The sequence below is a fragment of the Prunus avium genome, chromosome 5, assembly GCF_965620075.1.
Source record: "Prunus avium chromosome 5, drPruAviu1.hap1.1, whole genome shotgun sequence".
NCBI classification, from domain to species: Eukaryota; Viridiplantae; Streptophyta; class Magnoliopsida; order Rosales; family Rosaceae; genus Prunus; species Prunus avium.
This window is the reverse complement of record NC_142288.1, coordinates 14,707,061-14,718,263: the sequence shown is the minus strand read 5'-3', so window position 1 is coordinate 14,718,263 and position 11,203 is coordinate 14,707,061. Positions and strand designations below refer to the sequence as shown.

General features: G+C 38.1%; 1 protein-coding gene across 1 annotated transcript; it reads left to right on the top strand.

The window, feature by feature from the left end:
- Nucleotides 1-6,647: 6,647 nt before the first annotated feature.
- BUBR1 (BUB1-related (BUB1: budding uninhibited by benzymidazol 1)) lies at nucleotides 6,648-10,331 on the top strand. The gene is made up of 12 exons (XM_021959822.2): nucleotides 6,648-6,877; nucleotides 7,127-7,363; nucleotides 7,452-7,511; nucleotides 7,703-7,847; nucleotides 7,980-8,137; nucleotides 8,218-8,299; nucleotides 8,389-8,455; nucleotides 8,523-8,577; nucleotides 9,283-9,463; nucleotides 9,541-9,626; nucleotides 9,883-9,960; nucleotides 10,056-10,331. Exons 2-12 carry the CDS (start codon nucleotides 7,149-7,151, stop codon nucleotides 10,117-10,119), a joined length of 1,191 nt encoding a protein of 396 aa, XP_021815514.1. The 5' UTR covers nucleotides 6,648-6,877; nucleotides 7,127-7,148; the 3' UTR covers nucleotides 10,120-10,331.
- The last annotated feature ends 872 nt before the right edge of the window (nucleotides 10,332-11,203 follow it).

Genomic DNA, 11,203 nt, shown 5'->3' with positions numbered 1-11,203 from the left:
AATTAAGTTTTTTTTATTTGTGTTTTCTTTGTTTTCTTTTCTGCTTTGTTTTTGTTTTTGTTTTGTTAAGTTAGTTTATGTATTTATTTACGTGGTATGGTTAGTTAGTTTATTTCTGAGTGTTAAAACATAGTTTTATTTTATTTCAAAACGCTGCTTAAAAATAAATAAAAAAATAAAAAAATAAAAAAAATAAAAAAATAAAAAAATAAAAAAAACTTCTTCTTCATCTTCTTCTTCTTCATATTCATCTTCATCTTCATCATGGCTTGCCTCTATTGTCTCGCACTTGTAGAATCTGCAGCAGCTCTACATGGTCATCATTTTTCCTCTGCAGTGCTTCCACATGCTGAGTGGCACAATAGAGCCGCTTCTGCAAGTCCGCCACCATAGCCTTCAAGGTAGCCACCTCAGCCTTCAAGGCAGCCACCTCCTCGCTCAGAACTGTACACTCCCGTGTCCTCGCAAGTAGGCGCAAGCCTAGATTTGTGGCGGAGACTGCGTGTTGCACGGTTAAAGTGTGGGACTCCTCCACTGCCACCTTGTCCGACCGCTGTGCCACATGCAGATGAACCGCCGGTGTGAGCCTTCTCACAGTCATGCCTTCTGGCAGTTCAGCTCTAATCGGCACCACCTCAGAGAAATTTGAGGCTGAGCCATGATGATAAGAGGAATTTGGGAAGACAGTGTTTGGAGGAGCCCTTATCTGGGCATTCGGTGGTGCAAGGGATAGCTCAAGGTTGAGATCATCAAGGTGAGTGCATGAGGATGCCATTTTTTTGTTTTGGATTTTTTGATGTTTTTCCTTGAGTTGCAGGAAGAAATGCTGGGTATCATCGGCTTGCAGAGGTGTGCTTTAAATAGACATATGCTGATGAAGGAGTCGACACCCTTTCGGATTTCCCGGGCATGCTCGACCTAATCGCTTCAAGGGGGAGCACCTTTACTTTACTTTTCTTTTTTTTTTCCTCCGTGTTTTTTGGTGTTTAATGTTTTTGCCCGTTACTTTCATTTTCTAGAGCTTTGTGTTTTTGCTTTTCCCTTTCGGCTATCATCTTTATTTTATTTTAGTTAGGGAACTGTGCTTTCTTTTCCGTTTTCTTTTTCCTTCTGCAACTTTACTTTTATTTCCGAAATAACATAACCAAATACAAAAACAACAAAATAAAATAAAAACAACAATAATGCAGTAGAAGTCATTTCTTCTCGGTGCTTGGTGTCTCGATCATTGGAGCTTTGAATTTGGCCCTCTGGCTGTCCTCTTCCGGGGCTTCACGCACAGCCTCTTGGGGCTCACCACTTGAGCTCCCAAATATCGCAATCTTAGCTTGAGCGTAATTACTCTCGCGATCTGCTTGCTTGCGTTTACCCGGTCGGTCTAGGTCCTCTAGCTGCTTTCGCATGTCGCGAGAATACAACTCTACCATCTTTGATAGGTTTTTATTCTCATCCCGCAATACTTCTAGCTGGTGTCGATTCACCTCCACTATTCTTGCCCTCTCCCTTTTCAAGCTTTTTATAGCACTCTGGCACTCTTCAACCATACTTCGCTCCGCCGCCAACTGACCTTTTAGCACCTCTACCTCATGGGACTTCGCAAGTAGGCGATGACCCAAACTTGCCACTGTTGCCGTACTCTGCACGCTCAGTGCCAGGGCATCGCTCACGACCCGGTTGTCATCTCTTGTCCCAAACACACGTATATCTTTAGGAGTCACTAAATTTCTAGCCACTCCAATGGCAACATCGTTGTCCAGGAGTATTGAGTCAGTTACTGTCACAGGCCCCCGTGCGGAAGCAAAGTAGGGCATCCATATTGGTGCCGCTGCTTGGCCTCGTGTCTGAGTCGGTGGAGCTAGGTTGAGATCCAACGAAAATGGGTAGTTAGAGGCCATTTGATTTCTCACTCTCTTTTCTTCTTTCTTTCTTTTCTCTTTTGTGTGTTTCTGAGTTTGTGTTTTTCACCCGTTCTTTTTACCTTTTTATAGACTTAGTCTGCTAAACCCTAGCCGCTGCGGTTCTGGGTTATGTGCGGCCCTTACGGCTTATCTCTATTTGTCGCCGCACCCGTTTCCCAACCCCCCTTAATTACATTTTCACCTTTCACAACCTTCAAAGTGAAAAAGTCGTCCCGCTTCACCCAAGAGGCCAATAATTCTGGCTTGGGGGATGTGAAAGCGGCCTCTGCGCGTCGACACGTCCCTCACCTCTTTTGCCCGTGACTTCCCAGGAACCGAGGCATTAGGGACCACATTTTCTCTTTTCAGAAATCCCGCCTTTGCGCTCCCAATTCACGTTTCTTCTTAAAAAAAAAAAATAATAATAATAAAAAACGTGTGGGCTTCGGATTTCATTGTGGGTCGGGTTTTCACCGTTGTTTAGGTTTCAAAGTGAGTTAATTTTCTTTTGGGTTGGGCTTTCAATCGTTTGGGTTTTGGTTTGCGTAAGACTGTTTGTTTAGGGCTTTCTGTTTCGATTGTTTTACTGTTTCGTTTCTTTTGTTTGTTTGTTTTGTAATTTTTATTTTGTAATTATTTAGTTTTTGTATTTTAACTCTTGTGTGTTTTGTGATTTTTTATTGCTTTAATACCTTCATTTGTTATTTTTGACATTGCTTGTGCCTAAATTTTAAACATTGAGGACAATGTTCATTTCTAGGTTTGGGGGTATTGGAGTTTAACATGTAAATTTGGTTTTTCCTTAATTTAATTTTTTTTTATTTGCTTGTTTTTATTTTTATTTTATTTTGTTTAAGTTTTATTTTTATTTTGAGTCTTGTTTTATTTTGATTTTTTTTTTATTTTTTTTTATTTTGAGTCTTGTTTTATTTTGATTTTATTTCACTTTCCGAACACATTTGATGAGATTGTGATAAATGTTTGCATGACTTAAATGAAAATTGAATTTTATTTATTATTTATTTTTTTTCCTTGTAAATTTTTATTGTAAAAAAAAAAAAAAAATTGACATTGTTCTAGCATGATATGTTCAAAATATTTGCACTTGCCATTTGTTTCATAATTCTCCAGTTAAAGGATTTGCATGACCCAAAGAATTGTATCAAGCATAAATTAGACTTATATAACCATATAATGTGAGCTTTTGAGCCTTGTGCTTCATTTCATGAGTGTTATACACATACTCTTATTTTCTTGTCATTAAAGTTGTTGTTTGATCTCATTATTCATTGATTTGGTTGAACACTTAAAATTCATTCATTCTTTTGCAATTTGATTTCATGACATTTAAGAAATGATATTAAGGCCCTCTTTGGATCGTTTGTGCCTTTCAAGCTAACCTTATGCATGCTTAAGCATGATTTTCCATTGTTTACCATTTTGAGCCTACATGTAAACCTTTTCTTTCTTTTACCAATTATATTTCCTCGCCTTAGCCCGAAAAACAAGAATTTACCTTTCTAAGGAACTCATGAGCTCTAATTCGGATGTGTTTTTCATGCTAAGTTTGGGAATGGATATTACATAAAGAAAAAAAAAAAAAAAAAAAAAAAAAGAGAAATTCACACAATTGGTGAAAGAAAAGAAAAAAAAAAAAGTTGTGATTAAGTGGTGGTTGATTAAAAATTCATTTTTGGGCCTTCAAAATAAATTGGTGTTTGGAAAGGAGTTTTGATCATGTAAAAGAAAAAATCTAATCGTGATGATTCGAAGTCTTGTAAACTATTATTTTATGCTCTTACATTTTGAGATTCCTTGGACTTTGTATTATCCATACCTTTCATTTCTTACTCACCTTACACCCTTGGCCCCATTACAACCTATAATAAAGACCTAAATTGATCTTAAATGTCATATGGTTGAATTGCATGCATTTTCTTACTTTTAAGTGTTTGGCATCCTTCTTGAGATCATATTAATGCAAGTTCTTCATCTTCGTATTTTTGAGTTAAGTCCCTTATGATTTAACTCTAATCTCATGTTTATAACTGAGTGATGCATTGTAGCCCTCTTCTGAGTGATTCATTTGTGAGAGGACAACTTTGGTGAGATTTGAAGTTGAACTTGTGCTTTGTATGATTTTTGAAATTGTGTGAAAACTAAGATTGGGGAATTTGTTGCATTTGGCTATCACACTACTACACTTTGAGCATGTTGTGTTTTGAACTTTGCCGCCTTGTAAATAATATCTAAAATTGAGCTTTTATTGTTAAAACTTTTGAGTTATGTGCATGAGTCATCTCTCTTCAGAAAATGTTCGGAAAGATTGTTTTGAGTTTACTTTTTACATTATTTATTTATTTATTTATTTATTTTGGTTTTGTAATTATTTTTATTTTGGATTTTGTGTTTATTTTATTTTGCTTAAGGACTAACAAATCTAATAAGTTTTCTAACCACCTTGTTTTGTAGAGTTAGTAAAACGTTTGTGGGTATCGTTTCTGTTAAACCCTCAGGAGACACAACTCCTCCTACTAGGGATGCCTAGAGGTTTAAAGGCTTGTTGCATACGCTCAATGCAATCGAGTTACCTACGAAAGTGGTCTAGTTAACTTCTTGTTTTGTTTTTAACTTTGTTTTGTGTTGTTTTGCTCGAGGACTAGCAAAATCTAGGTTTGGGGGTATTTGATCGGTTCATAATTGTATATCATTTTGTACCCTTCTAGCTTATGATTTGGTTATGTTATTGAGTTAAACTTGTGCTTTTAATTCATTTTCTATTTTGATAAGTCCATAATTTCATACACTTGCATGCCTTCTTTACTTAGTGATTTTGCTTAGTTTCTCTTTATTTTGAGTCACTTACCTATGTTTGTGTGTTTTGTAGGTTAAGATAGCAAGAGATAAAATTTGATGCAATCCATGCATGTTAAGGGCTGATTGGCATATGAGGAATATGAGCTTAAAGACAAACACATTTTGGCTACAACCCCTTTCCAGCCCAATTTCGTAGGTCAACTTCTTGGCCTTGGATCAGCATGCTATGGGGCTCGAATGAGGTGAAGATCTTCATGAAACTTGTTCCAATGGGTGTCTACTACAACATATCCAAATTTCAGCCCAATTGGACATTTGTGGAGTGCTCAGCCCGTCCAACACTGAACCATGCTGAGGAGGATTTGCAGCTGCCAGCTTTGAGCCTTGTCTCCTCCTTTAAGCCATGTGCCTCACCCATGCTGCAACTGACTTTGGATCCAACATAATGAGTGAAGTGGGGAGGCATTCCAGCTATGAAATTCTAAAGGATCAAGTTGGTACATGCTGGAGTTATTATAGAGAAAGCATGTGCATGCATGTAAAGCAAAGAAATGAAATGAAGTCAATTCCAGTCTCTGTTCGGCTGCCAACTTGCAAGGCCCAAAACGCACACTTCTACTCCTCCGATGGGAATACTTTCTTCATAGAAGTTGTTCCAATGGGTGTCTAGTATAACATATCCAAATTTGAGCACCATTGGATACGTTTTGAAACCTCTGGCCTTCCTACACCAAGACTGGTTCAGAAAACTCGTTTTTCAGCAACCAAAAGGCAACCACATGGGTTGGCAACCAAAAGGCAACCACATGGGTTGGCAGCAAAGGCAGCCACAACTGATCACCTTTGAACCCATGTGAAGATGCTTGAGGTGCAGCAAAAGATGAAGGATGGTGTGGGAATCCATCATGATGTTCCTCCCTCTTAGCCCTATAAATAGAGAAGCCTTCAAGCTTCAAATCACACCCCAAGGGGGGAGCTCTCAAACACTTCTCTAGAGCTCCCTTCCCTTCTCTCCCTCAAATTCTCTTAGTTTCCTTTCAAGTTGTAAATTGTTGTAACAAAATGAGTTTACTAAATTTTCCTTCAAGTTTTCTTAGTTCCACTTTACTTTTATTTGTAATGTACATTCTTTCTTAAGTATTCAAGTTTAATTAGTTTCCAAGTTTCAATTATGGTTTTTGTTCTTATTCATTATGCTTATAAGTTAATATGCTAGTTTGAATGATTGATCACCATTTAGGCTTGCATGTTAGCTATCTTGGTTTGAATTAAGAGTAGACACCATGCTTTAATTCGAATTGAACTATGAATAGGAAGAGTATGTATGGACATTCGACAACAGGGATTAGATACATGCTTGGTTGTTTAAATTGTTCTTCTATGCTTAATGGGTTCCTAATGCTTAGTTTTAGGTTAGACAACAAATGATCAAATTAGGGAATTAGGAACACAAGGTTATGACCAAACACCATGGCTTAATCATACTTTAGCTAGAATCAATCCGTTAATCTAATTGAACTTGGGAACTTATTTGCTTGAGTTATTTCATTCTTTCTTGTTTTATTTATTTTCTTTTTTTCATTTCTATTTTGTGTAGGGGAAACAAATTGGATCATTCAATCACCAATCCTCGTGGGATCGACCTCGCACTTACATATGCTATACTACCAAACGGCTCGTGCACTTGCGAGTATCACAAGTTGAGGATGCAGCTGAATCCATTTTGATGCAGCTGAATCGAAGCAACACCCATCCCTTGGGCAGATCTTTTAAGGTTAAGAGTTTGGTTCGGGGGAAAGCTTCCCCCGAACCAAAGCAAACGAGAACATTATGTTTTGACATTTGACCTAACCAAGGGCAGATTACCAAAACGGACCTCCCGTAGACATAAAAAAAGGCATCGAGCGTTGGAGCGGGATAGAGGTATAGGATTTGAACTTTCAATTTAAACGGTCATAAAATTATTCAAAGTTCAAATTAACGAAATAAAAAATAAAACACACACATACACACATTCTTCAGGCTTCCAGCCCACCGCCCCTATCAATCTCTAATCTAAGCTCCTCCTTTCTTCCGCCATCGAGAGGTTTCAAGTCGTCATCCACTCCCGGAAAGTCCGATACTTCACTCTTCTCTCTTCTCTCAGATCTTTCACTCCTGAGGTAAGCTTCACGTTTCACGAAAATTCCTCCATTTTCCGTGACTGTTGAAATTTGTGAAACCAAGCATGAAATTATTACTGAAATAATTTTGATTATATTTAATTTCCGGTTATTTTATTTTGGGGCTGGGAGGTAAGAAAAAGGAGCGGTTTTTATTTTATTTTATTTTATAAAAGATTAAATCCTTCTTTAGGGAATGGATTTTGAAGTTTTATTTATTTATCTAAATTAATTTTTAAAATTATGCAGTGACTCAGCGACTGGGTGAGTGATGATGGCGGATATTGGAACAGAGATAGAGAAAGTAGAGATGTTGGATCCAGAAACGGAGTTTCTGGCATCGAAGCGAGAGACGGGGAACGAGTGGGAGCTGTTTAAGGAGAATGTAAGGCCCCTGAAGAGAGGCCGCAAAATCGCCATCTTAAACGACGCTCTCAAAGCTCACAACGACAATGACATCAAGAAGTCCCTCTTTGACCAACGAAGGTCTTCCTTCTTCAAATTTCAAATCTTTATATGCTTTTCAATGCGTGTGCCTGTTTAGCTTAATTTTTTTAAATTTAATCCTCATTAGGCGATTGATTCAAGCGATTGACGAGTATAAAGGAGAAGACCCTCTCCACCCATGGCTTGAGTGAGTACTACTGACTGACTACTCTCTACTTTCAATTTTCAATTTTATGAATAATTTCATTTCCATATTTTCGATTTCGTAAATGGGTTCTTGTTGCAGAAAAAAGAAAAGAAAAAAGATGTAGGATTTTTAGTTCTTGTTTGAGACAGTCCTTTATATTTTCCTTAAATTTCTCCGTCTCTCTCTTAAAGGTGTATCAAGTGGGTTCAGGAAGCATTTCCACCTGGTGGAGATTGCTCAGGGTTGGTTGTGATGTACGAGCAATGTGTGCGTACATTTTGGCATTCAGACCGCTACAAGGATGATCTCCGCTATCTCAAAGTCTGGTTGGAATATGTGGGTTCTTTTTCTTTCCCATATTCATATCTAAGATTAGTTTGTTTTTAGTTCTAGCTGTCCACTTGTAGGTGCAAGTTTCAGATCCTCAATTGTCTAATAATTATGTTGCGATTGAAATTGGTTCTGCAGGCTGAAAATTGTGCGGATGCTCAAGTCATATACAGTTTTCTCGATGCAAATGAAATTGGGAAGACACATTCTGTGTTCTACATATCATATGCTTTGGTCATGGAATCCAAGAACAAGATGAAAGCTGCCAATGAAATATTTAATCTTGGAATTTCCAGGTTACCTTATGTTGATTTTGGTATCTCTTTCTCATGTTTTTTACACATTGTAGACCTGCATTAACTATTCCAATTTACAGGAATGCTCGCCCCATAGAAAAATTGAAGGATGCATATAGGAAATTTATTGCTCGCTCAATGAGCAGACCAAAAGCTTCAGAGGTGTGCAGACCCATTTACTGTTAATGCAGGATACATTATAGTTTTGTTTTCTCCAAGCCATTTACTGTTCAATCTTATTGAACTTGTAGGAGGATTCAATGGAGAAACGCTTACCCATCCGAAGCTTTGGAACTGTCCTTTCCAGGGGAGAAAATAGTAAGTTTCCTTGCTATTTTTTGGATTATTATATTAGTGCATTATTTATGTCCTTGCCATGTTGCAGGAATGCAGACTTTGGACAGCTCTGATCTTTCTAGGAAGGATTCAAAGCCAAAAGGGTGAGCATATATAGTTTTTTAAATGCTTTATTTTCTCTAGGTTGGTTGGAGTATTCTGAGTAAAAGTATTTGACTGACCTGTAATGAACCTCAAGAACTTGTTAATGTATCCTGTAAACCCAAATAAGCAGTATGTTCATTATCAGTTCAATATGCCAATTTTTGCACAAGCAATTAGATTTGAAAAGAAGGTGGTTAATGGGTTTTTAGTTTTGATAAGTTTCTTTTTCTTGAAAATGGAAATTGATAGTAATGCGCATAGCATAGCATAGAAACTCAGCTTTCTTTGTTTGGTTTCTGTAATGTACAACGAAAGTGATTTTGAACACATCTTCATGCCATTAATTAATCATAAGATGATTTATATTTTTGCAATAGATAACTTTGTGCAACTATGCGGCAGATCAATTAAGTATCTATTTAGCTTTTCTGGTTATTTAAATTTTCCATTTTCATAACTTATTTCACAATTTTGATCTCTGGACATATAAACTTCCTTTTGCTCTGTTGTGCTTTGTATTATTCACGACTCTGTACATTCCATAGTCTTCTCTCTTTCTTGTTCTTCTTTTTATCAATCTTCTTCCCTTCAGTGGATTATAGTGAATATATGCACATACTTTGTTTTCCCTGCGGACATGCTATTGTGTTGATGACCTGTTAGCAAACTGGTGCATGAGATCTTATGTTGCCCTGGTTTTATAGGGATCGCGTTCTGGCTCCGATTAACATTAACATTTATAAGGATTCAAATTCTGCTGATATTGGCTCTCATCACCATCCAGATGTGTCAAAGCCAGACGTGAATTCTTGGCACAGCCTTGGACCTAGAGCAGAGAGAAACAAAGAAAATAATGCAATCCCTACCAAGTGGAGATCATACAAGGTTTCCTCCTCTCCCCTGCTCCAATATATAGTTGATACTTTGATATCCTCACAGTAAACTTGGTTTAATTCTTTCAGATTCCACAGAGACCTGGATCTAGAACTGGAGGAGCAGGTGCTAGTAGTGCCTGCATTGAGGTTTTTGTTGATGAAGAATGTGAAGAGTGAGTAATGTGACAGTCTTCGATAAGTTCAACCATTAGTTTTTTTTCATAGTTTTTTTAATCCCATTTTGGGTACTCTTTTAAAAAACCGGAAGTCATGTTAAGTTGTTGCAACAATCTAGAGCAGATTCTGTTCTGTGGTACTGCATTTTAGTTCCCAAACTCTTGATTAAAAGCTCTTTCAAACGTGGAGGTTGCAAGTCAATCTTTTATGGTCTATTATCACTTTATTGACTTGTTACAGTTTCGTTACCAGGACACATAGAAAGAATGTTGAGAGTGCCAAATCTTCAGCCTTGCAGCTTCGACAGGAGGAAGAGCGAGCTCTCAAAAGGTAAGCGAACTAGTTTCTTGAGACATTTGGTTTGAATCTGATAAGCTGTTCGTTTCAATTGCTAAGAAGCATTTGCTTGTGTTGCTTTGTGGCAGGGAAACGGATTTGTTGCGGGAGGACCCCTTACGCAATTTCCCTTCCAACAGCCTTCCTAGATGACAGCAAAAAACATTTTGCTTGTAGCAGTGTTGCGTGATACATTCTTGAATCAACGCTTTATCTCTAAAGTTGGATACGTTAAGATTGTGTTTACTTTTCAAGGTTGAGAGAGTCTTCGGCAAACAGACTCATGGCCTGTGATATATGTTTGTTTGACAGAGTTTTTATGTTTGTGATATTGTTTGTGTATGCAAAGAGAACACCTTCTAATCTGCTTTAGAATTTCTTTTTTTTCTTTTTGGTCTGAACCACGAGATGGTTCTGGATGGGCCCCAACTATGGGTGACACCTTTAAGCCCAAGCCTAGAGTATCTTGATTCACCAAAGCAAACTCTCATGCCAAGCCTGTGCAACATCAGTGCACCATCTCTAACTCTTGTCTAGCTGCTAGAAACATCAACGCAAAACATGCAGCAGCTGGAAGAAGAACAAAGTACTCCCTTGGGACTTGCTTCTCCCTCTGGATGCTTTGGGCTTAGTTCTCACTAACTTAGAAAAAGGAGCAACGAAGGCTTGATTCACCACTCTATGGCGGTCCAAGAATCAACAAGCTCGGACGAGCATTTCGATGGAAAAAGGCCCCAACGATGCCATGATTTCCATATGCAAGTCAAATATTTTGCAATGATGCCATCTACAAGCCGTATCTGACTCAATATCTCAATTTGATTTGGGGGCTGGATCTATGAGGAGAAAAAGAGAGAATCAAGGTGGAGGTTGGTCGACGTAGGCTGGGCTGCGATGGCTTGGGAACATCTTAGGGTGGGGGTTATTGTCATGCTTGTTTATCGGGTTGAGATTTTAAAGAGAGATCAAAGCATAATGGAGAAGATAAGGGGGGAGGGGGGGAGGCATGGGGGGGCATCGTCTGAGGGTGAAAAAAAATAGAAAGAGGGAGGGGTCTGGGTGGGGGTTGGTTTGGGGGTAGAGGGTGGCTTGCGGTGGGTGGTGGTCATTGGGAATGGGAGGAGAAGAAAACACGGTAGAGGGGAATTGTCAAATTGAAAGAAGTGTACAGATTCAGGGGGTATCGACAGTTAACCTTAGAAAAACTATAAAATCTCTTTTAAATAATAATAATAAT